We start from the raw sequence: 27,482 nt of genomic DNA on the forward strand, positions 1-27,482 counted from the left end.
CCTTGCTCCTTGCACCTCGAACTGCTGGCTCTCCTGTAACACTCTATGAATCAAAGACATCGATATCACCATCATTATACCTACACCTGGGCCTGTAAATTCACTGGCGGTCTTTAAAGCTTTAATTTCACTCTTGATTTAAACTCAGAATTGACTTTGTGCATTTCCCAAAACACCGCATAGATTCTATGTGGAAATCATTTAGCTCATGGGTACAGTCTTATTTTTTTGTTTTAATGCGTATTATTATCCATCATTTTCATAATTCATTTTATCGACAGAGGCAGGGTGAGATAGATTATCATATGCAAGTCGTGCTTATCCCATTACAGTCATCAGCTCACAACAATTAAATGAGATGGAATTCTTTATAGTTGGTACAGCTTCTTATGTGTTTCCAAGTTCAACGGGAAAATTTAATGAGCTTACGAGTGTGGGGGTGGAAATGATGACATTCTTTAAGATGGCAACATGCTCCAACAAGGTCTCAATGACTCATTCTTTAATCCTTTAATTGGAATCTTTCCAAATTTAAAATGTCAACCAAGCCTTGCCGGGGCCACATAATTGCCCATCTCCATTTATTCAGAAACATGGATAATGTGATATTTCTCTTAGGTTTACTTTCTTTTTTCTGATACTCCAGTCTGAATAAAGACATCGAAAATGGAAATAAAGCCTAGGAAAGGAGAGGAGAGGGGATGGTTCTTTTAAAACATTGTTTCCCAAGGCACTGATGCAGGAAAAAGGACTAAAACATGTGCAATCGTATTTAAAGAGAGGATATATTGCATGGTCTAAGGAAAAAAAAAAGAGAGGAAGAAAATAGCTTCTAGAAATTGGGCTCTGTGCGAGTAAGTTTTCATCCAGGTCTGTTGTTTCTGATGCCCATTTGCCTATTTAAAGAGGAAGTGGGCAACTGACTTTGCTGGAAGAGGAACATCACAAGTCATGGACTCATTTCAGCCGGCCCCAGGAGCTTCTGGAGCATTTTGGAAGCACCCCAGAAAGTCATGGTATGGAGCATCCTGTGTCTGTGAGCCAGCTCTCAGCCTGGTTTTGTGGCTGTGGATTGGCATCAGCACCCAGTGAAGCTGGGCTATAACATAAAACTAAGCAGTGCACCAGTGCAGGCATGGAGAGTATTGAGAACAATAGACAAATCCAACACGTAGAGTGTCTTTCTGGAACCTGACCAGGCAACCTGAAAATCACCCAGAAAACTAGGGCCTGGCAAACAGGTGGTGTGGAAAAGATGAACAATGAGAGTTTCCACCTGTCTGTCAAACATGCTGCAGCATCCCCTGAAACCTGGGAACAAATGGCTTCACCATTTTCCTTGTGATACTTTACCCTCTGAAAAGGATTTTGTGAGTCGGGAGGCCAGGTTCGGATGGGAAACCCCACTGAGAGGAGCTGAGTGTAGAGTTCCGGAATGGGGAGGGGGGTGAGTTAGGGGTGGTCAACTGGGGAAAGGATTGTGTGAAGCCTGGAAGGACATGGTGTAAATGAAGGAGAAATATGAAATCTTCAGAGCATCCGCAGGTGAGAGTTGATGCATCATGCACAGCTTCAAGCAGACAATCCCCATAAAGGCAGAAATGTCTACGTATTCATTAGGCATCAGGTCTTACGGCATCAGCTACATGAGAAGCACTGCATGAGGTGCTGGGGAAACACCATGAGCCGAATGAATAAATCAACAAAAACATGGCCTCCTGCACCAATGAAGCTTACGGCTCGGTGCAAGCCCTTTGGAGCTAGTGACATTTAATTTGAGCTCAAAAAGATGAGTAGGCATTTAAAAGACAGATATAAGAAGGGGCTGGCCCCGTGGCCGAGTGGTTAAGTTCGCGCGCTCCACTGCAGGCGGCCCAGTGTTTCGTTGGTTCCAATCCTGGGCGCGGACATGGCACTGCTCATCAAACCACGCTGAGGCAGCGTCCCACATGCCACAACTAGGACCCACAACGAAGAATATACAACTATGTACTGGGGGGCTTTGGGGAGAAAAAGGAAAAATAAAATCTTTAAAAAAAAAAAAAAAAAGACAGATATAAGAATAATATTCCAGAGAGAGAAGGAGTTGTCAGGGTCAGGGTTATAAGGAGTTAAATGTTAGATATGCAGGAAGAAAAGAAGAGTAGATAGTATGGGGGGGCGGTGTTGTATCAGGCATATATCTTTTATGTTATGTCTGTCGTCTATATATTCCCTGTATTCTTTTGCCCCTCAAGATTAATAATTTTGTAACTATAATAGACATAAAGCACTTATTTAAAATTTATTATGCATTTTGCATAATAGTCACCCATGAAAGCATCATCGTATTTGAAACAACGAACATATCTACAACTCCCGAAAGTTTCCTCCTGCCACTGTGTAATCTCTTTCCTCCACTCCACCCTGCTCCTGACCCCCGCTATCTATTTACATGCTTTTTGTTACTGTAAATTAGTTCCTCTGTCCAGAATTTTATATAACTGGAATAATACAACAAGTACTCTTTTTTTGTCTGACATTGCACTCAGCATAATTATTCTGAGATTCACACATATTGTTGCTTATGTCAATAGTTCATCCCTTTTTACTGCTGAGTAATATTCCCTTGTATGAATATACCACAATTTGTTCATCCATTCATCTGTTAATGTGCATTTGGATTATCCTTTTTTTTTTTTTGCTATTAAAAATAAACCTGCGTTGAACATTTATGTACATAATACATATGCTTTTGTTAGTCTTGAATAGATACCTAGGAATGGAATGGCTTTATCACAAAGTAGGTGTCTGCTTAACTTTCTATGAAACTATTTTTTAAGTGGTCATACCATTTTACATTTCAGGCAGAAGTCCAAATTGCCCCACACCTGTGGTATGGTCAGCTTTTTTTTTTTTTTTTTTAAAGATTTTATTTTTTCCTTTTTCTCCCCAAAGCCCCCCAGTACATAGTTGTATATTCTTCGTTGTGGATCCTTCTAGTTGTGGCATGTGGGACGCTGCCTCAGCGTGGTTTGATGAGCAGTGCCATGTCCGCGCCCAGGATTGGAACCAACGAAACACTGGGCTGCCTGCAGTGGAGCACGCGAACTTAACCACTCGGCCACGGGGCCAGCCCCTGGTCAGCTTTTAATTGTAACTATTCTAGTGGTTATATGTCTCTTTATAGTTTAATTTTCAATTTCATAATGACTAATGATGTTGAGTATCTTTTTGTGTACTTATTTGCCACTTATATATCTTTGGGGAAGTGTTTATTCAAATCTTTTGCCCATTTTTAAGTTAAGTTGTTCATTTCCTTATTATTGAGTAGTAAGAGAGCCTTGTATATTATAGTTACAAGTCCATTGCTGAATATATAGATTGCGTAGTTTTTTCCCAGAGTGCGTCTTCTGTTTTTATTTTCATAATGGCGCCTTTTTGAAGAGCAAACATTGTTAATTTGGATGAAGTGCATTTTATTGATTTTAAAAATTTTATGGTTTGTGTCTTTTGTGATGTAGTTAAGAAATCTTTGCCAAATTTGTGATTACTAAGATTTTCTTCTAAAAGTTTCAGCATATGAAGTTTTACATTAAGGTCTATTATTCTTTATGAGTTTATATTTGAGTAAGTATGAAGTTAGGGTCGAGGTTCACTTTTGTGGGTATGGCTATACTATTGTTACAATGTCATTTTTTTAAAAGATCCTTTCCCCGTTGAACTGCCTTGACATCTTTGTCAAAAATCAATTGGCCATGTATGTTTCCATTCATTTCTGGACTTTCTTGTTTGTTCCATCTTTATCTGTCTATGAATAGGCCAATACCTTATTGCCTTGGTTACTATGGCTTTATAATAAGTCCTAGAATAAAGTAATTTGAATCCTTCCACTTTGTTCTCTTGGCTACCAAAAGGTTTTTTAGGCTATCTAGATCTTTAGTATTTTTCATGTAACATTTGGAATCAGCTTGTTAATTTCTACAATAACGACAACAACAAAATGCCTCCTGAGATTTTTAATAAAATTGCACTCAATGTATCTATCAACTTGAGCAGAATTGACACCTTAATAATATAGAGTCCTTTTAGCCATAAACATGATTTCTCTCTCCATTTATTTAGGTCTTCTTTAAATTCTCTCAGGAATGTTTGCTAGTTTTCAGTGTACAGGCCTTGTGTATCTTTTGTCAAGTTTATTTCTATGTACTTTGTATATTTTGATGCTATTGTAAATGATACTTTTATTTGAATCTCTGATTATTTGTTACTATTAAATAGACATACATTTAATTTTTGTATCATCTATCCTGCAACTTTATATCCTGCAAACTTGCTAAGCTTACTTGTTAGTTACACTAGCTCTTTGTAAGTCCATCAGCTTCTCTGCATAGATGATCATGTTGTCTGAGATCAAAGACAATTTTTCTTCTACTTTCCCTGAGAGACTGGCTTTAGTTTCTGTTTTTGCCTTATTCCATTGACTAAACCTTCAGTACAATATTGAATAGAAGTGATGAGAGTGAGTATTCTTATTTATGCCTGATCTTAGAGGAAAAGCATCTAGTGTTTTACAGTTAGGTGGAGATCTTTTTATAGATATTCTTGATCAGGATGAGGAAGTTCCTTTCTATTCCTAGTTTTTGAACGTTTTCATCAGGAATGACTCTTAGATTTTGTTAGGTAACTTTTCCCCTCTAATCTGATAATTGTCATTTTTCTTGATTTGAATTTAATTAAAATTAAAAATTAGAATTGTGAATCACATTGATTAATTTTTAAAGATTTAATATTAATATTAAATTTAATATTAAAATATTAAACTAACCTTGTATTCCTTGTATAAACTCCACTTAGTTGTGATGTATTATTTTTAACTTCTTGTTGGATTTGACTTGCCAAAATTTTGTTAAGAATTTTTACGTCTGTGTCAATATGGAATATATGTTTGTAAATTTTTTTTTATATCTTTGTCTAGTGTGGGTATAGAGGTAATGCTGGCACCAGAGAATGAATTGGAATGTTTTTCTTCCCTTCAATTTTCAGTAATGAGAAGACCCTGAGATGATAGAGACAATGGGATACAAAGGAATTAGTCTTTAATGCAAATACAGCACTTTCTCTAGTTAAACCATTCTCTAACTTCAGTGTTCATGAGAAACACCTGAAAAATTTCCTTTAAATAAAGATTTTGATTTAAAAGGTCCAAAATGGATGCAATAGCTGGTATTAGCAAAGCAAAACAAATCTCCCCCAGGTGAGTCTTACGTGGTTGATCCATGTTCTGAGAATTCTTAGTCTACTCAATGCTTCTCAAAGTACGTTTCATAGACCAGGAGCATCAGAGTCACCTGGGTCTTTCAAAAAATGCAAATGTTTGGTCCCCACTTCACACCTACTAAATCAATAACTCAGGGTGAGAAATTAGGTGGCTTCTGTCCTTTAGTAGCCCTCAAGGTGACTCCAATGCACGCTAAAGTTTGAGAACTACTGCACTATGTTAATAAGAGAGAAACAGAAAGGAATAGATACAGATGCTGTTAAGTGCATATTTTGTGTTATAAGTAGAGATAATTTCTTCTACACTGACTTCCTTTTCTTTTATAACATCTAGGGAAGATCTGAGAGTGAGGGAGGGGAGGGGATGTCAGATGTTCGAGTGGTGTGGAGAAGGTATGGACAATAACCAGGAAAGTGGGGAAGCAGGCTGATGAGATTGTTAGTCACTAGTGCATGTCTACTTGTAAATGTGATTGTCAACTTTTATGATATCCACCTTCCCTCTTGTGCAATATTCTCTCCCAATTCTGAGCTGCTCAAGGTAGAGGTATGCAGGAGGTAGTTTCTTGAATTTTTACACAGTTATTTTGCCAGATGGGTAAAGGGAAGGAGAAAGGGATACAGCAGTTGAGGGTATTTGCAGGAGGGTGAATGACTATAATCATGGACCATATCCTCTGTGCTGGATAAAGAAAGGAATGAAGACAAGTGGAGGATAATTAACAGAAAGAAAGTTCTGAGATCTATGGATAAAAAGGTCTTGATGAAATGGAAGGACTGTTTCAGTAGATGTATTTCAGAAGATGAGCTGGGAATGTAAATGATAATGGCTGAAAAGTGAAATGCTTGTTTTTGAATTCTTGTGGTTTTTTATAGTAAGAAGCTATAGGATGTGACCTTGGTAATAGAGGTTGAGATTATTGTGCCAGATCTTTGGTATTGAGGAAGTCATAGAATGGGTGAATAAATATTCACATACATATTGAAGTTCTCTTTCATTAGGGATGTCAATCATAGTAGTGGGTGGATGAATGGGAGACCGACAGCCAGGGACCAAATCAGAAAATACGATGACCTCAGTATCACATAAAATAAATTGGAATTCATCACTGGCATAAGAAAGTTCTCATGGAAACATATTTCCTTCTCTAGCAGATTATTTTGGGCTGCACTACAATTTCAAAAATGTGTGTCCCCAGTATGTGCTAAAATCCTGGAATGTCTTTTGATAATAAGATTCATAATTATAATATCTGTGCATGAGTTCTGATTTAGCCATGCAGATACAAAAATTAATAGCCGCCTATCCTATAGACCATTGCAAAGAAACTGAACCATAATAACTTCCTCATGTTTTCCTGTTCATGACAGAAATAAAAAAAGCTTGCTTTGAAAGGCTCCTACCAGCTCAGAAGTACAAGGATGGACATTGTCTCTGCTGTGCCCTGCTAACATCCATTCTAATTCTGTTTTTCAAATTCACAGAGAGTGAAGAAGTTTATCAAAGGCAGGTGCTGTCAATCTCATGTATCATCTTTGGAATTGTCATCGTGGGCATGTTCTGTGCAGCATTCTACTTCAAAAGCAAGTAAGACCATTTCTCTTGAGTGTTAAAAAGGTTACTTCTCAGAGGAAGCACTTTGTCTTTCTTTAAATTCTCAGTCTCTGCTCCAGGCAGAGGGATCTTGGGCAAATGGGTCTATCGAACATCTACAAATGACTTTGAATCTTTCCTAGATCATAGTGAGTGTGTGCAGTATGTGCATGCATGTGTGTGTGTGTGGTTGATCTTTGATGCACATAGCAATGATTCCTCTCTGTGATCATGAACACTCCATGTCCTTTGCATTTGTTGATTACCTGCTGGAATGAAAGGCTCAGTGTCTGCCTGTCCCTAAGGGGTTAACTCTCTTGAACAGAGAGGTCACTGCTGTGACCTAAACATTATCAACCAGGAGCTAACCTTTTCCCAAAAAAAGAAAACCCACAGTTTTTCCTTTCCTATTGTGTTTACCTGATATTCATAAAGGTTTTATGCAAACATGAAATATGAATAGCATAAAATCCACTTTAGTTCACCAGTTGGTACACACATATCAAATATATCCCATACCTCCCTTGCCAAGAAATCAGACTCTCTGCAGCTAGAAGTGCTTATTTTTGACTAATAAAGTAGAATAAAAATATGCATACATATTATGTATATAAGCATGTGCGTGTATATATTTATTCCAAACGAACTTTGATAGCGGTATTTTATTTATGGAAATGACATAATCTGCACTTAAAATAAGAAATACAGATAAAAATATTAAATTTCTTGCTTTCCTGTAAGGCACGAAGCCTTAAGAAGTTGGCACAGATTCTGTTCCTATGTCTTGTCTGAAATCCAAGGCAATGTGTAATTGCTTTTCATTGGACCTATATTTCTTACCCGTTTGCTCTTCTAAAAATGGATCAATTTCCAGATATAGGCTGTGATATCTATCTTCATGTTGTGTCTGAACTTTAAAAGAACAGCAATTCTGATTTTAAAAAATAATGGAAACTCAGGTATGATTCCAGAATTAGGAACTATTATTTTTAATAAACTATTTCAGAATAGGTTTAGATTTTCAGAATTACTATGAAATAGTACAAATAGATCCCATATACCCCAGACCCAGTTGCCCCTATTATTAACATCTGATATTAATACATCGTTTTTGTCACAATTAGTGGAACAGCATTGATACAGTATTACTAAGCAAAGTTCACACTTTCAGATTTCCTTAGTTTTTACCTAATGTGCTTGTTTGTTCCAGGGCCCCCTCCAGGATACCACATTACATTTAATTGTCACCTCTCCCAGGCAATTCATAGCTGTGACAGATGTTAGTGTTCATTTTTGAGCAGTTACTCTTTATCAGGGACATGAGGTTTTCATGAATTATCTCGCATTCCTCACAACAATTGGAATTGTGCATTCTTGCTTTTTCAAATAATACCAGAATTTGATTTTAAAATATGCATTTGTCCAAGATGCACGGTAGGAAATTGCATATGGGATCTTCGAATAGCCACAGCTCTAAGTTAAATCATGTGCTCTAATCCACTGCACCCTGTTGGCTCCCACAGTCCTCCTGCTGGCTGGTGGAAGTGCTTGGAGTGGCTGGGGAATGTGGCAGTCTGATGCAGCCCACAGCACATCACAGTTCCTAAGGAGGCTCCAGGGCGTAATGGTGAGGCTGTCACACACCCCAGCCATGCCTCTATTCAAATCTTCACACTACCACTTGCTTATTATGCATTATTAGGCAAGTTACATCCAGTCTCTTAGCCTCAGTTTCCTTTTTGGTAAAATATGGCGGAAAATAATATCTCCCTTTTAGAATTCGTTACGGATTAGTGGGATAATGCTGTAAAGAGCACAGCATAGTGTTTAAAAGGGTCAACACTCAATGAAGGCTAGCTCTTGTTAACACCAACGGTTTTCCACACTGGAACATAGAGGCTGAGTCATTACAAAATGAAGAGCTTGCACGAGTGTAAGGGGATAATCAGACCCTGCAGGGTGTTAGGAGGGTCTACTCACAAGTGCTGTGTATGAGAAAGAAATTTTGTATTTAACAATAAGCAAATTACTATGAAGTAGCAAAACACTTATTTTTAGAGTATAATTTGTAGTTGTACACATTTAAATGAAAGAGTCTTTATGACAATCCCAAGAACAGAGAACAGCTGGATAACTAGGGTACTTCCATCTTCAGGGCTGTCAATCTCTCCATCTCTCAGCAGCAAGTGGGCTCTGAGAGGAACATCTCCTCCTGGGGCTCAGCGAGGTGTCAGGGGTTTCCTGGAAACACTGCTCAACATCAGATTTATTATGAGAGGCTCAGAGGACTGAGCCAAGGGAAGAACGCTAATCAGAATGTTGTCTTTCTGCCTGCCCAGCTGGGACACATTTTTATTAAAAAGTAAATAAATAAGATAATGTGAGAATAATAAAGTAATAATAAAAATTGAAGCCTTTTCCAACTAGAGTTGTATTTCTCATGAGATACCTAGAGGATATTTCCTTATTATAGTACAATTTCCAGTTATGATCTTCCTTTATTTTTCTTTGCCTGAGAGGAATGCCACACCCCACACCACACATCTAATCTAGATAGCCGAAAGCAATGTAAATTTTTGTAACACTCTGCACAGATTTCTTTGTGCTTATTCCTGGAATTCTAATTCCCCTCACAAAACCTTGAGGATAACAGAATAGTCATACTTTACCTGACTTTTCCTTACTCGCACACATGCTATAAGGTGGTTTATATGAGCACAATTTTTTGACTTCATTTGGAAAGTGCCAACTCTTCTAGGATTCTAGGACCTCTCTATGATTGGTTTTCAAGTAAATTCACTTGAACCTCCATCCTGTATCCTGGGATACAATTTCTGGCCAGAGAAGGTCAACAGTTACCCAAAATCTCACAATCCTTGGTCATTTATGTTTTACTTCCCATAATCCCTCAGATCCTGCCACTCTGGTCCTTTCTCCACTCTCTTGTCACCCTTGTCTGCTTTCTCAGGAGCCTAACCTGCAACATTACAAATAATGTTTTGTGCGCCTGATATTCCGCAACTTACATCTCATTTCTTTCTGATGAATGGGGCCAGAGAAACTTAAAAGTCAATGGACGATTAACACCGACACGGTTAAGCTCGTCGCGTTCCCGTGTGCAATGCCCATATCTTGTCTTCCCCAGAGCAACCACTCTCAGGAGAGAGCTAATGGAAGCTTATTGCAATCAGACGCTTCTGAGTTCCTTTGTTCCCATTTGCTGAGGGAAGGAGGAAAGAGCAAAAATGTATGTGCTTGGGAGAGGGGAGGGGTGATCCAGAAGGAGACAGGTTAGAAAGGGAAACCCATTTATCCTGGAATGTGAATGAGTCAGAACTTGAGTGAGAAGAGAGTAAAGGAAAGCAAATTATAAAAGGATTTAGGAAATGCAGTCAGACATCCTTAGGAGGGAAAATTCCTTTAGAAGTTTATATTTCCCAGACACCGAATTGCTAAATTACTGAAAAAGACAGTATTTCTACTATTTAATTCTTAGCAATTGGTCCTTACTATGTGCCAGGACCCCTTTTCCTGCTTCGTGATGATTTCCTCTGCTAGAACGTCCTGAGCTCCATTGGTTTCACCAATGAATCCCTGATAGGATTTTGTGGCCGTAATATGCTTCTTAAAATGCTGATATGATAGATTTATTTTTAACAATAGGCTACCGATTAATTGTTAGGCAGGGGGTAGATTATTACCACTGGATTAAAGGAACTAAGAGTACGGGAGATAAAGGCCTCCCAAATAATTGAAAAGATAAGAGAAATATTTAAATGAACAGAGCTACATCACACTGAGGTTATAAATTCAAAGGAGGCATTGATGCTCAGAGCCTCCCCTTCCTGTAGCAAACACTGTGACTTGCTTGGGAGAGATGCAATTAGTCCGATCTTTCCTTTTATCTTGGAGCCAGTGTTTGAATTCCTCTGTAGCATCTGCCCAGACAACTAAGCTTGCTCAGCGATGAGAGGCAGGGGATGAACACTTCACCTGTGTTCTCACGTTTAGTTTCCACAGCATCCTTGAAAGATAGCTTTTACAAACTCCATTTACAGATGAGGAAATGGAGGCTCAAAGAAGTGTAGGAAGTCAATCATTTTGATTTCAGAAAGCAGAACAAAACTGGTGGGTGGCAGAGCTGAGATTCAAAGTCCAGTCTCACTGATAACCAGGCCTGTGCTCAGTAGTGTTGCCTGCCTGGAGAAGCTCACTGCAGGAGTGCACATACTCCTCCGATGGCTCCATCCTTCACAGGGAGCTTGGGGAAGCGGGAAAGTTCAGGGGATAGGATTCTGCAAAGTTTTGTTTCATGGGTACCGAATATTCTGCTGATAGATAATTGTAGTGAAGCTCTGGGGAGAGAGCAACTAATTAGGCAGTAATTTGTTATATCCTTCTAGTACGGCCACTGAATGACTCAGATGACAGTCACTCCACATCCACAGGCAGGAGCACTTTCTTTCTTTAGAGTCCAAAAACTGAAAGGCATCTCACCCTTCCCACTGAGAAGCTGTGGGACCATGGGCAAGTGGCTTGACAGTCCTGAGTAGTAGTTGAGAGTACAGAGGAAAGAGTGAGGTGCCCTGTAAGAGTTAATTATTTTTTTATTATTTACAATGTAGGAATAAAAATGTTTATATTCAGGGATGTTGTAACAATAAATAAGCTGTTTCTAAACTGTAAAAGAGAAAATACACACGTTATACCATGTATGCAAGCCTGCAATCAAGCTACACATATTTGAATTGTACCAATATAAATGTTGTAAGTATGTTATGGGTGGCCGCTGGGCCCAAGCTTTAATAATTTGTTTCACTGGTCACTTCCTCAGAGCATTTCCAATTCCTTGCAGTGGGGCACTCAGGGTTAGGGACCTCTTACATCCATGGGGGCCAAGACACTGCATCATGTTTCTTTCTGCCTTTGAAGCACCATTGGTGTCAATTCCTGGATGACGATGGCTAATACCAGCTTCTTTCTAGACAAGAAGTATTTCTTGGTGGGTTTGAAAATGAAGGAAGTATTCTGTTTGTTCACCGAGTTTCTCCAGCTTTAGCAAATAACAGATACATTGGGAATGAATGATCCTCTAAAAATTTGAATAGAGTAAATTTATGTAACTATTTATACATTTATTTCTTGAAATCTGCAGGAAACAAGCTAAACAAATCCAAGAGCAGCTGAAAGACCCACAAAATGGTAAAAACTACAGTCTCAAAGCATCCAGCGCAATGGCAAAGTCAGAGAACTTGGTGAAGAATCACGTCCAGCTGCAGAAAGTGAGTTGCATTCTACGCGTCTCTCCCCGCAGCCTGCCTCAGCGCTCCGGGTCCAGAGGGCGTGGGCAGCCAGCCATCAGACTTGTATATTTTTTTCAATACTTTGTAGATTTTTGCTTAAATCATCTTGCAGTTCCATGTGTGTACACGTTCATGTGTACTGGATGAAAGAGAGGAAAATTAAATCTCAGTTTTGGATTATAATCGGTAACATAAATTAATCTCCGGTAGCTTCTGCTCTTTGTTCTGTAAATACTTACTGAATCTCTACTTCATGTCAGAAATTGTGCTGGGCACCAGAGATACAATTTTACCAACCATATGGGATCCTAAGTATAGTAAGAAATACAAACACCAGAACCAGAGAGAGTGACACTGAAGCAGAGGTTGGAGAAGAGGAGACCAACTGGAGATGGGTGGGGACAGACACGGAGGCAGCTTCATAGCAGAGCCAGGCTTGAACTGGGTTTTGAAGGATATGAAAGATTCACCCAAGAGTCAAAGAGCTAAGGACAAGAGACTAGAAGAAACAGAAAGAATCAAGGCGTGGATTCCTAAGAATACCGGCTATGTTCAGGCAACTCCAAGGTGAGGGGTGGGAGAGAAGTAAGAGGTGAGAGGTGGGAGGTGAGATTTGTGGTCCCAAAGTTGGTACATCCTAAGACCAGGCCTTAAAGGGATACCGGAACTTGAAGGTAAACAAAAACTCTTTGAATCCGACATTCTTTCTAAAGTAGTTTTAATCATTTCTGAGATATATTGCAAGACACTAAATGAAAGACAAGTGAATACCATCTTAAGACATGCTGAAGTATTCCTCTCAGGGTGGCAATTCTTTGCCCCCCACACAACACTGTACCTCTGGATTCTGAGACACAAAAGAAAGGAACAAAGACCACAGTATAAACTTAGTATTTGAGCATAACAGGCAATCACTCAGGACACATTCACGCCCCTGCAAATGCGTAAATCGCCGAGAATTTATCCTTCATTTGTGATTTTAAGAAATCCTTACCCCCAAAATTGCCATTGTGCTGTGTGTAACAGATGTACTTAGATGTTTCATGTGGGATTCATAAATTAGAATTCCTTCCCAGCAAAATTTTGTTAAACTTTTCTTCATGGCTATGTGTACGGAACATTCTTTTGTGAAACAGAAAGAAGCCTTTTGTTAATGATTTCTAATGAGTGTTATCCCACCACGTTAAAACGATGGCAGGGATGGAGGGCTTCAGTTCCTCAGCAACCAGACTCGTCAAAGGCAATCAAAACTGGGCGATAGTTAAAGTGATGAGGACAGATTTTCGTAGCAATATACTATTGCATTACCGAAGACAGTCCCGTGTGAACTGAACTCAACTTCCATTTGCACAGAGGGGACGGGGCAGTTTAAAGGGACAATGAGGGCATGTGGGGTAGGAGGGAACAGCAGGGACTGGACAGAGTCAGGGAAGTGAAAAATTACACAGTCAGTGGAAATGTGATTTGGCCAGCTGTGTCTGTTAGCTGGCAGTTATTGAGTTTAGGATTCTCTGCTTCCATGAAGACGGAAACAGAAGCCCTATCCCCCCTAAGGATTACATTTCAGAGAAATGGCTTTCAGGGCCTTGAGAAAGTCACTCCTGACTTGGAGGAGATGCACATCCATTTCAAAGGGGCGGAGGAAGGTTGACAACTGTCAGCCCTTTGTAGTAAATTCTTTAAGAAAGGGATGTCAGGGCCTAGTTCGGGCATTGGCTGGAACAGACAGAGCATTCTTTTGGAGGCCTTGAGTTTTTTTTGTGTTTTCTCAGACAGGCACCTTAAGCGGGGCTAAGATGACCCCAGGGGTGTAGCATTAAGCTGTTAGTAACCATGTCAGAGTTTACTGGAGTCTTTGAGTGCAGGAGTGGGTGGATGAAATCGTTTGTGCAGAGAATCTGCAGTTTTTACAGGCCAAAGTTGAGGCCTAGCCAAAAACAGGGTTCAGAGGAGGCCATCTAAAGTTTGGTCAAAAAGAGAGTCTTTGTCACCTATGCCGTTGACAAGGTCGTAGCCAGAACACACACAGATTTGCGCGCTTCGTCACCTAATATAAGATCGATAGCATTCTCTGTCTTCTTTACGATCTCCACAAACTCACTGGGGCATAGCATCATGGTCCAAAAGTGGTCACCTCTCAGTTTTCTCATTTCACCACTCCTATTAGGCATTCATGTTCTTTCTTACTGTTTACTATTAAAACAATAATAAAATAAACTCTTCACTCATGTGCTCCCTCCACCCCTTCTTTGATTGGAATTATTAGGATTGGAATTACAAGAAAGAAATTACTAGCTGTAGGGCTTCCAACACTTGAAAGACCTCTGAGTACATATGATTTTTTTTTCCTCTCTCTCTTCCTTCCTCTCCAGCCCACCCCTCCAAAACATTGTGTATGTTGGCACAGAGCAGCAATGAGTGGGCTCACCAAGATCATTCCCTCAGGGCCCAAGATAGGATGTTGGAAAGTATCTTTTTATAGTCACCCCATTTCTGAATAGAGTATATATAGGATGTATACATATATATTTGACATATATATATATAGGTGTGGTGTGATCAGCCAGGACGACACATTCCATGGTATCATAGTCTAAAGAGCTACAAAGAACTTGGGAGTTCAGGCAGATAGCATATATGAGAGGAAGACATTCAAGGACCCTGAAAAAGGAGAGCAAGGTGCATTGAAGAGACATGCACGCCAGCCATAGCATTCTGCGTGGTGCCAACCTGGGCTCAAGGGACAGACTGAGCAGGTCCCTTAACAAGACTAGACTGGGGATGCGCAGGTTGCTTTCCCAAAGGCACATTTCAATTGCAGCCTTAGAAAGCAATGTGGGTCATTACCAGCTTTGTTATACCTTTGTCAACATTTCTTTTGCTAATTTAATAGGAGAAAATGGTACTTTTCAAAAACTTTGCATTTCCGTATTTGAGAGTATAGTATAATCTCTTTCCACATATTTCTAATCAAATTTCCGCTTTGGCGACTTCTATGCTGATACCCTTGCTCATAATTTTATTATAAGAATCAAATAACAATTTGACTGCAATTTTTCATGCCAATGTTATAGCAGAAAATAGCAATGAAGAATAGATAACGAGAATCCATTAAAAAGGAACTGAAAATCTTAAGGACATTTGCTTTCTTTCAATACTATAGCTGAAACCCTATAAGGAGAAGCATATAGGACATCTGTGCAGTTGGAGGCCAGGTAGCACAAGGAGTCTTAAGGAAAGCAATAATCTGATGTGTGGCTAAGAATTTTTACATGCATATTGAAATGCAAAGATACTGAAGAAAATTTGGGAAAGCATTTTTCCTTTTACGTCTGTATTGTTTTCTTCTGGCAAGAGCTGTGAGGAAGTAGCAATGTCACTGATAATAGCAAAAAATGATAAATGAATTAGTGATAAAAGTACTAGCAAATAAGATGTACTGATACATACATAGAATCATGGTAAATAATATAAATACCTTGTCTCATTTAGTCCTGACAACGACTATTTAATTTACACCCAAGATGTGCAGAAGACGGAAACGGGGCTCAAAGCTTGAGAAAGGCAACCTCTGTCAGACAGCTAGTGAGTAGCTGAGAGCCGGCCCCACATCTTTATGACTCAGTGGTTCTTAACAGGGGGTAGTGCTGCCCGGCAACATTTGGCAAACATTTTGGGTGTTACAGCTTGGGAGGGGAGGGCTACAGGCAGCTATGAGTAGAGGACAAAGGTGCTGATCAGTATCCTGCAATGCACAGCATAGGCCCCTGCAACGGGAAATTATTCTTCCCAAATGTCAACAAGAGTGGGGAGGAAGTCCGGCATCCAAGCTCAAGTTGCAAAATGTGTCCATTAGGAAATTCTGAACAGCTAGCACAGGGGTTCTAGCATCAATATTCCCACTGCAGGCTTTCACTTCTACCACGTGGAGTGGTGACAGGTCTTCCAGATACACTACAATCCATATCAGGCAAATCTGTCTTTATTTTATCTTGCAGCCCAGGTTAACTACTTGAAAATTCTTTGCAAATTGCAGTGTTTAACAAATGAATTGTCTGTGGCTGGCATTCCCTCAAATTCATTAAAGATTCATGGGGAAAGATTTCACTGTACAGTCATGTAACAAGATGTGAAACATATTATCCAGTGAAGCCATACCCTGGAAACACCTGCCTCGGAGGCTGCAGAACTAGACCTGGCAGTGCCTTAGAAGCATCTAGCCCTTACCATCACCCACAAATGAAGCATTTGTGCCTCAAAGAGATGAACTAGCCTTCTTTTCTGTGTCCCGAGTGAGAAAGAGCTGGGGCTAGAATTATAACCTCCAGAGCAGTCAAGAGAGTGAAACTTTTCAGCCTGGATCAGGGATCAGAAAGAGAAGTCATTGAAACGGAGAGGAACCATTCTTTCTTAGAATCAAGAGGAAATGTACATAATTGAAAAGTAAGGGAACAAAATTATATACCCCTTCCCATCCTTTTTTTAATAACCATCTTAGGAAAGATAGGTTTATGGGGGTAACATTCACTGAGAAAGAATTGGAAGATAATATTTGCGTGCTAAAGGAGAATAATAAGAATTTAATGCCTAATATGAGTTTGATAATTGATAGAGAGTGGCATTCATTTATACAGAAATGCCTATTGAAGACTTCTGTATGTTGGGCACTGCATGAAATGCTTAAAAAATACAAACAGAAGAGATGTATCTTGACCCCAAGGAGCTCACAGGCTAGTAGTAGAAATAAATATGTAAGCACATACTTTTTTTATAATGTAGATATATTAAGTCAAAGTGCTATCAGAGAAAGGAAAAAAGACATCTAAAATTGTCTGGGTAGGGGCCTGGCCCCATGGCCTAGTGGTTAAGTTCAGCGTGCTCCACTTTGATGGCCCATGTTCAGTTCCCAGGCGTGGACCTACACCACTTGTCGGTGGCCACGCTGTGGCAGCAACCCACATACAAAATAGAGGAAGATTGGTATAGACGTGAGCTCAGGGACAATCTTCCTCAAGCAAAAAGAGGAAGATTGGCAACAGATGTTAGCTCAGGGCTAATCTTCCTCACCAAAAAAAAAAAAAAAAAAAAAAGGACCAAGTCCCTACTTTTAAGGAACTTACTCATTACTGTAGGTGATAGATAGTAAGCAAATAATCCCACAAACAGGCGTGGAATGATCTCTGTGACAAGGCCTACAGCCAACAGTGAACATGCTTTTAGAGCTTGTACAAGGCAGGTCTTGGAGTTAACCTGACAATAAGAGGGGTGAAGAGCTCTCTGAGAAGAGAGAATAAATCATAAGCACTCCATCCCACTGGCTGAAGGGGCACCTGAGTGTGGTGGGGTGGCAGGTGATAGGGGATGGAGTGGAGGGGAGTGCTTGCTGTGCCCAGTGTCTGGAAAGGCTGTCTAGCTATTTTATCTCACTTCAGCAGAAATGTGCTAAAGTTTGACTACAATAGTTATAATTCTTCCTGCTCTGGTACATGGTGCAAAAATTCTCAAAATAGCAGCACTGGTCAAGTTGCTTTTGATTACTTGCTTTAGAGATCCATAAGAAATCACGCCCTAAAACACATCATAACTGCTCACTTTCACCATCCTCTGGGCTCATACATCAGACTTGCAGTAAAGAACTTTTCAACACTGACATAGGTGAGCTGGGAGCAACACAGAGAGACAGACATTTAAAACCACTTAAAAATATCTTCCCTCTTGCCTTTCTTGCCTGGGTTCCAGACCGGGTGATTATCAGCTCTGACAACATTCTTTCCAACACAGACACTGTTTTCATTTAACCTTCTGACTCCCGCTGCGTGCATGTGGCGGACCTGGAAACAATGTTGTTGTTCTGCTTACAACATGCGCCTGCTTGTTTGATGGATATATTGATCTCAGTGCACCCCCAACAATGTGTTAGGAGCGAAGCAGGTGACGGCCAACAACAATGCACGTCCTCAGCTCCCCGGGAGCACCTCCACAAGACGGTCTTCCAGGGAAGCCAGCTGTCATGGATGAGTGCCCCCCATGGCATGACAGCGGTGAGCAAGGCCTGTGTGGGTATTTAAAATGAAAGTGCTTCAGCTCATGCTGAAATGACCGGTCAATGAGTGGACTATGGCATCTCCTTATTCAATTTTAAAGGGACATGTTGTACATTGTAGAAAAGGAGGTCTTAATGAAACATGTACGCACACAAAAACTCAAAACCTGTGAAAGTGCAAGGAAAGAATGTGTGATCAATTGCCAGACTTTGTAACATGGTAGAGAAACGTGAATGGGGAAGGCCTGGTGGACAGAGGCCTGAGCACTGAAACTTGACTGCAGATATAATCCGATGGCTAAAATTGTGCTAACGCTAACTTCTCCCAAGCATGGAACTGCATGAATTTTGGAAGGAACCATATTAAATGCTTTCAGTGTAAAGCATAAAATATCCAAAGGCTGTGATCCTGGTCAGTTAAGCGACCTTCAAGGAGGATTGGTGCAGACTGACTATTTTGGAGATTAAACTCAATGGTTATGCATATTGAGGGCCTACAGCTGAGCTGCTCAGAAAACTGAAGGGAGGCAGAATTCTAAAGTCTCTAAATTCTAATTAATTGTAATTAATTAATTCTAAGTCTCTAAAGGCTTTTTTTTGGTGTGTATCTTTTGCTTTTTAAAATATCTTTTTTTTTAAGTACACTTTGTTTTTTAGGACAGTTTTAGATTTATAGAAAAGTTGCAAGGATAGTACAGAGCGTTCCCGTATATGTTGTGCTTAGTTTCACCTATATTAACAGTACAATAATATGGTACATTTGTTGCAATGAATGAAACCATATTGATGCACTGTTATTAGCTAAAACCCATAATTTGTTCAAATTGACTTAGTTTTTACCTAATTGCTTCCTCCATCCCAAGATCTCCTCCCAGGACACCTCATGGCATTTAGTTGTCCTGTCTCTGTAGGTTCCTCTTGGCTGCCAAAGTTTGTGAGATTTTTCCTTGTTTTAACAGCCTCGACAGCTTTTAGGAGGACTGCTCAAGTATTTTGTAGGATGCTCCTCTGTTGGAAGTGGCTTGATGTTTTTCTTATGATCAGGCTGGGGTTAAGGGCTTTGGGGAGAAAGACCACAGAGGTAAAGCGCCACTTTCATCACATCCTTCTCCTAAGTGCCCACTATCGATGTGATTTCTCGCTGTTGATGACCACTCTTGTCGTCCATCTGAGGGAGGGTTTGTCAGGCTGTTCTGTGGTGATGGTACTCTTTTCCCTGCTCCCTTTCTACGGAGTTCCCTTTGGAAGGAAGTGACTATGTATAGGCCACACTTAAGGTGTGGGAGTTATGGTCCCCCTTTGTGAGGGCGGAGCATCTACCTAAGTTATTTGGAATCCTCCTGCAAAGGGTTTGTCTCTTCTTCCTCATTTACTTATTTATTCCGTCATTTATTTATAAGAGTATGAACTCATGGGTACTTTTTTTAATGCTTTGAGTTACATCCAACAGTTAAATACTATTTTATTTATTTTATGATTACATTTTCTCAGCTTTGGCCATTAGTAGCTCTTTCAGTTTGTCCCTGTGTCAATTTGACATAATTCATCAGTTCAGTATGGGGTTTTTGTTGAGCATGTCCTTGCTTCTAGGTGTTCTCAACAGACAGATCAAAGATATATATACATATATATATACACACACATATACATAAAATGCATAATCACATATATAATATATATTTATTATATACATTTATATATACACATTATATAATATACAAATAAATATATATTTTAATATATTATAATCCATAATATATAATGCAAGAGACATATATGCAATTATATAATTATATTTATATATCATATATAAATATATCACAAATATTTTATTTATTATTACATTTATTATTATTATCTGCTGAGGGGCCTAGAAGCAAGGAGACAGGGCTTATGTGCAGTACTTTTTGCCTTTACTTTTACAGATTGCATTCATTTCCACAGTTTCTGAGGACAGCGCTGCCCCCACCCCACCTCCCACTGATGGTCTTTCACACATTTGCAATACAGTCAGTTTCCCTCGTCAGTTTACATTCCTGGGATCTCCAGACCTCCTAAATGATACTTATTTTGCTAGTAGATAGATTTCTTTACTAGATGGGGGCTATTAAGTTTACCTATTCCCCCTTGTGTGAATTTTGGTAATTTGTTTCTTTTCAAGAAATTGGTCTCTTTCAACTGATTTCTCAACTTGGAGGGCATAGAGTTATTCACAGTGTTCTTTTATTAACCTATTTGTGTCCATGGGAATAGTAGTGATGGCCTCTCTCTTTCACTTCTATTATTGGTAATTTTCTCTCTTTTTTTTTTCCACGTTAGCCTGACTAGAGATTTATCAACATTATTGATCATCTCAGAGAATCTCCTTTGCTTCTATTGATTTGCTCTATTCTTTTTCTGTTTCCAATTTTGTTAATTCCTAACTGTTATTATTTCTCTTCTGCTTGCTCTACTCTTTTTTCTAGTTTCCTAAGGTGGAAAGTCAGATTATTGATTTTAGATATTTCTTGTTTTCAAATATAAGAATTTAATGTTGTAAATTTACCTCTAGTCACTGCTTTCATTACCTCCCACAAATTTTGACACGTTGTATTTTTAATTTTCATTTAATTAAAATATTCTAAATTTTTTCATGAGACTTTCTCTTTGAACTTTCTGTTATTTACAGGAGTGTTGTTTAATCTCCAAATAGTTTTGGATTTTTCAACTATCTATTGTTGATTTCTAGTTTAATTTCAAGGTGGTCTGAGAATACACTTTGTATGATTTCTTTTTTTTTTAGTTTCTTAAAAAGTGTTATATGGTCAAGCATATGATTTATTTTGATGAATGTTCCATGTGAGCTCAAGGAGAATGTGTAGTCTGCTGTTTTGGAAGCAGTATTTTATAAATCTCAATTAGATCCAGTTGTTTGGGAGTGCCCTTCAGATCAACTATATCCTTAATAATTTTCTGCCTGCTGGATCTGTCAATTACTGATGGACAGGCATTGAAGTCTTCAAGTATAATGGTGGATTTGTCTGTTTCTCCTTTCAGTTCTACCAGTTTTTGCCTTATATATTTTTATAATCAGTTGTCAAATGCCTATATGTTAAGAACTGTTTTATCTTCTTGGAAAATTGGTCCCTTTATCATTAGGTAAATGACATTTCTTTTATCCTACTTTATCCCTAATACTTTTCCTCGTTCTGAAGTCTGCTTTGTTTGCAATTAATATACCTACTCCAGCTTTTCTTTGATCAGTGCTAGCATGATATATCTTTCTCCACTCTTACATTTATCCTATCTGTATCTTTATATTTAAAGTGGGTTTCTTGTAGACAATATATACTTGGATTTTGTTTTTTCATCCGTGAGGACAAGCTCTGTATTTTTATTGGTGTATTTATACCTTGTATATTTAAAATGGTTATTGGTATAGTTCAATTAATATTTGCCATATTTGTAAGTGTTTTCTATTCTTTGCACTTGTTCTTTCTTTCTTTTTTTTTTTTTTGTTCTGGTGTAGATAAGCTGATCTTGACTATGATTTTCTGTATTCATTTGTCCCTCCAGATGTCAGAGTGGTGCTTTGCCCTACAACCTCAATTATCTGATGGATATAAGAATAGTTATTGATTTTCAGTTCAGCTTTTTTCTTGTTATAAGGACAAGAATGATGACCTCCAAGCTCTTTACTTGTCAGAACTGAAAACTAGAAGCTATTTCTAACTTCATCTGAACCAACAAGTATAGCATATTAGTTTGAAGGATTGACAAAGTATTGGACTTTTTTTAGTGTTTCCACATGTGTCAACCAAATCTGGATAGGTATAGTAACAATTTAAACCTGAATCTCAGGTTAAATGCAGCCACTGAAATAAAAACAATTCTCATAAAGGCTGTGAGAGAAGGAAAATGATCTAAAATAATAAATTTTAGGAACAAATTTATGTTGATGGACCAAAATCATATAATTGAAATCAACTGTAGAGCAACAGTCTAAGAATTGGAAAGAAAAGATTTAGAACACAATATCTATTATAAACGCTACGAATGAGAAGAACAAGTAAGAGGTGGATTGTATTCAAAACTTTTATCCAGGATGTTGAACAAGAGCCGCTAGCATCGGAATCCAAGTCTCATTCAAGGCAGAGACTCTGAACTAACCACCCAAAAGCTGAATTAGGCTTTTTGACACACATTGTTTAAAAAAAAAATGAATGAGTTGTTGACTTTTAACGATCTGATGATTTCTCTAGAAAATTCAGATGCTCCAGAAACACTTGTCTGATGTTGCCCCTGAAAGCCCTCTGAGGGAGCAAAGCAGAGGCTTACCTCCTCCGTTGTGACACAGACGTCCCCAGATCATCTCACTTGTCTCTGTAGCTGAGCCTTCCAGGCATCTTAGTTCATCTTTTGAAAGAATTTATTAGAAGTTGGAGGAGGAAAAAAAAAAAACCCAATAGATCTTTTATAGAACCCCAAGTCAGATAGAAATTCAGGACATTGCTTACATTTCAGTAACATGTCCGTTCAATTCACTTTTTCCATGGATGGTTTGTAATAAACAACTTTAATTAGTCAATAAAGAAGCACCTATGAAGGTATTTCCATCTTTCTTTGGATCTTTGTAATTTTGGATTGTTGAAAACCACCACCTTTTCCAAATTATCTCCATATCTTCTTTTTGTTCTGTGTCAATTTACTCCATTATGCGAGAAGTCTGACCAGCTTCTGTACTGTACGTCCATTTTGTAGAATTCGGATTCTGATTCAAGACATGGTCATTACTGCCACTATGTGGTTTCTTTGGGAAGTACTTAAAAAGAAAACATTTAGTTAGAGATTTTGAACTTAAGGTTCCATAACCTTGACATTTTCCCCTAGTCTCCAAAGACCATACCCCCTGGTATATTCTTCCCCAAGGATAATACCTAAATAATAGTTTGTTTTACTTCTTTTTTTCACCTACATCTTGCTTGGTTGTGTGGGAAACACATACATGCACACACATAAACACATGTACACAGAAATATATATGTCTATGTACGCATGTAAAATCTATATATGTGTATATATATACACACAAAGCTAAATACATATATATATACACACATATATGCACTTAAAGTGCACATATGTTTACTGCATTTTCCTTATTTACACAAATAGATTCATATTATGAATACCTTTTTGTACCTTGATTTTATTCTTTGCAGTGGCTGTCCATTTGTGGACATTTCTATTGTTTCCAATTGTTTTTCTTTTGTGTTTGTTCTCTGTTCTGTTATTAAAAACTGTACCTCTGACGTACTCTGGCAATTACATCATTTTGAACTTTTTCAGTTGTATTAATGACGGAAATTCTTAGAAGTGGTATTCTGGATCAAAAAGTATGTATATTTAACATTTTGGAACATATTGCCAATTGTATCCAACAAGTAAGCACAAATTCTACTTTTTCTTGAATCTTTGCCTTTGTCTAATATTCTTGAAATTTAACTTTCTCTATTCTGACTTTCTTTCCTTGACAATGAATGCAGTTGCACACCTTCTCATATGTATATTGTATATGTCTTTACTTTTCTGTGAAATTCTTGTTCATACATTGTATATCAATATCCAGATTTCAAAATCTCTCTAGTTTGGTTAGCGTTCTAAAAATATCATTTCTCAGAATAGTTTTCATCTGGAGTTTCTCAAAGAGAAACCTGCTACCCCTCACTGCCTGTTCAAGTGCCAAGTGTCCAGGCAGTGTCAAACTTGACAACTCGCTGGCTGGTTGAGATGCCACTGAAATTTCCTTTGGGAAAGTTTTCCTTAATGTGTCATCTCTATAGGTTTTTCTTAGGCTCCTGGGCCCTATGAGATACCATAGCCAACAGTGAAACCAAGAGTTAATGACCATAAAGTGTGAAATGCTCACAAATTTCTCTTGTTAGGCATGGTAATTACCTGGAAACAGGCTGAAAGAGTGGAACAGTGGAAAGTGGCAGGTAGATACTCTGAATCAATTTTGTCCATGATTCTGAGAATGTTCCCATTCACTCAGCGTCTATTGAATCCCTATTATTAGTAGTCTAGCTACTAATTGTTTTATTTTATTTTTTTGTAAAAGTTACATTAAATAAAACAGACTCTTGTGTTTTTGGCTGTTAGGCATGATGTACCGTGGGCGTAGATTAAAATGAGAAGACAGACTCAGGATTCTAAGGTGATGAGCCATCTTAAATGGACCTTATCTAATCACAGACAGTTATCGGGGAAGGGGAGAGAGCACACACAGCGTGCAAGAAATGGGATGCAAATGATGTCTCTATCGTTCTCCTGATGAGGTGCCAGTGGAAAAGTTACTGGCAAGTTTCAATAACTTCAGTACCTAGCTATAGTGTATTATAGGCCCTCCTCTCATACCTGATCTCCAGCTCAACTCTGTGCATGTGATTTCCCACAGTATTCAAAGGCGGAAAGGCATCCTGTGACTGCACTGGAGAAAATGATGGAGTCAAGTTTTGCCGGCCCCCAGTCCTTCCCAGAGGTCCCTTCTCCTGACAGAGGAAGCCAATCTGTCAAACACCACAGGTACAGGTAGCTAATCAGGGTGGGGATGCGTGCATTCACACTGTGTATAATGCTGGACAACACGTGACAAGCGCTTGCAACATTATTCCAGAGAGATGACTGTTCTTGCTTCTCCTGTAGTTCCTCATGCAGTGGATGCTCAACAGCTCACAGCAGGTAAACCAAAGATACCCACAGGCAGCAGTGCCCCTACAAGAAGGTTAAAGGAACTATTTTCAACACCCGTCAAAGCTGCAGACACAGACCAGTGACTGAAACTATTGCATTCTGGAAAACTATTAAAACATGGTTTTTCCTAGCCTGCCATATCACTGTCTGCAAATTTAATGACCACTTCTTCCCTAGGCAGCTGATGTGACGTGCTCCAGGTCTTTCAACACAGATCTCACACAAAGAAAACTTTGCATGAGGAAGAAGCCTGGAAAATCTTTTCCTTGGGTCTATATGATCTTCTATTATCAAGAATAGATAATATGGCGCTCTTGTACAAGCTGACCATAGAAATTGGCTCTTTTTGGGGAGAAAGCCAAAAATAAAGTTATCTTATAAATTTCATCACATTCTGAGGGTGAACAAGCTCTTCTGCATCTTCTAGTCAAATTCTGTGTTTTGTACATAAGGAATCTAGAACGCCAAAAATTCAAGGTTTTTTCCTAAACCAAGTGCCAAAGTTTGGGACTAATGCTAGAACAGACATTATGTTTATGTATATCTGTCTTTGTGGAAGTTGTCTAAACATTTCAGCTTCCTTTTCTAAGTGAGAAGTACAGTATTTTAAAATTAAAGAAGAATATATGGAAGGATTAAATTTTTTTAAAGTAACAAGTAAAAAATAACCATTGTCCCCAGCAATGAAAGACAAATGTTGTTGACCCTTGGTTTTCATGTATCTAGACAATGTTTTAAAAACCATCACGACAGAAATGTGCAATATACAAAGAAACCGTGTTCTCCTTCACCTCTCAATGAGTCCCTAAAAAAGGATTTTGTTGATGCTGGCCACATTTTCTATGAGGTTTTCAGTCACTCTCGATACTATTCCTCAGTACTTGACAATGATTTTTATTCTCATTCTGCCTGACTCGAGACTGAGATACTAAGGGTTTGCTAAGTTTTTTTTAAAAAAAATAGTTTAAATATTTACAGCTCCGGATTGAAATATGTTTGACTATTGGATAATTGCTTTAGTTATTAACCACAAGTTTTGGGTTATATCAATTGAGGTTTTTACATATATTTCCCTGTGAAATGAGCATTTCAGTTCACTGGACCTAATGGAAGTTCTTTAATTAGGGAAATAAGTCCAAAATTACCAGCCCTTTAGAAGATGGATATTTCTTCCAGAACAATATTTTCCCCTGCTGATTATAACATATGTTAAACTAGTATTCTATCCAGTCAAGTGAAATAATTAAGGATAATATTATTCTAGTACTATATTATGTCATAAACGTTTTAAAGCTGAGATAAAAAAGAATTACAGCTTCTAATGTATTTAAGCTGCAAATAGCCACCCCTACTCCTTGTTGAGACATGCCCTCCTAAACCGGCTTCTGCTGTGGTTTCTAGCCGTCACTTTGCAGATTAAATAAGGAAGTCTTTAGGAGACCTTTCTCTGTGTTTGGTTCAATGACATTGCAGTATTTGTTGACATACCTTGTGTCCTGATGGATAGGCAAGGGTTGATTTATAAAGTGCTTTTAGAACTTTGTAAATTATAGTTTAATATATCATAGCTTTTGTTTTGTAAAACATGCAGTAGAGTTAAATGTTTTCGTGATTGATAACCTGGTCACTGATTTATGTGGCCTGCAAACTGCTCCATAACTTCCTGAATGCCACTGAGTGAGAAGGCTGGAAGAGTTGATTGATCAATAGGTGGAGAGCTGTTTTTTAAGACGGGCCACCAGTTCATACCTTTAGACTTTGTGGTTGTGACAGTTTGGCTAGCTGTGAGTAATCAATTTCTTTTTGCACACTGCAAATAGAAGGAGCAGGAGGGGCAGGTGCTGGTACTTCTGCCCCCTCTCTCCCTGCTTAGTTGCCTCAGCTATGTCCCTCTTCCTGGGGCCACAGTGCCTGCCAGGTGGTCTTCTCCTTGTAACCCCTTTCTCTCTCCATTCTGGTAACTGCTCCCTCCCCTTGCCCCTTTAGTTACAGGCACAGGAGCGCCTTCCTTATCCTGTATTGCTTTTATTTTTTCTTCAAATACTGAACACACTTTTTTAAATAGCAAAATCTCCCCAAATGAGCCAATTTAGAGTGCCATCTATTTCCCTCCAGGACTCTGACAAGTACAAGTACTTCCCCCAGTGTCGTGCTGCTAGTAACATACAGACTGGACATGCACACCCAGATGCTACTAACTCCAGCACCCAAGCCTGAGTACCCCGCAGACTCCATAATTGCCACTGGTTGCTATAGACAGAAGCTGGAAGGAAGGGAAACGCATGAGCTCCTTAAACTTGTGGACTTAGCGACCTAATTAGAGGTCCCTTGTTGTCAGGCCTTTTAAGGCTCAATATACAAGAAATACTGTGATAAAGAATGAAACTATAATAGTGTTGCCAGGTATGATCTAGTCTTTGCACTAACTTAGGAAGTTAATGTTGGCTTGATGAATATGAAATTTGATCCATTATGTCGCCCAAACCAGGAGAGTGGCTACTAACACTCAAATGTCAGATTCTCAAACTCTAACTTTAAATAGTATAAGCTT

The 27,482-nt window shown here is 38.7% G+C and overlaps 1 protein-coding gene across 1 annotated transcript in view; it reads left to right on the forward strand.

The window, feature by feature from the left end:
* The window catches only part of NRG3 (neuregulin 3), a 1,023,472-nt gene that overhangs the window by 988,477 nt on the left and 7,513 nt on the right, over positions 1 to 27,482 (forward strand). Inside the window, exons 10-12 of the mRNA XM_046652790.1 lie at positions 6,745 to 6,847; positions 12,009 to 12,135; positions 24,636 to 24,763. Of these exons, the coding sequence (XP_046508746.1) occupies positions 6,745 to 6,847; positions 12,009 to 12,135; positions 24,636 to 24,763 (358 nt within the window). The remainder of the gene's footprint in view (positions 1 to 6,744; positions 6,848 to 12,008; positions 12,136 to 24,635; positions 24,764 to 27,482) is intronic.

Source organism: Equus quagga, chromosome 2 (assembly GCF_021613505.1).
Source record: "Equus quagga isolate Etosha38 chromosome 2, UCLA_HA_Equagga_1.0, whole genome shotgun sequence".
In the NCBI taxonomy this organism is placed as follows: Eukaryota; Metazoa; Chordata; class Mammalia; order Perissodactyla; family Equidae; genus Equus; species Equus quagga.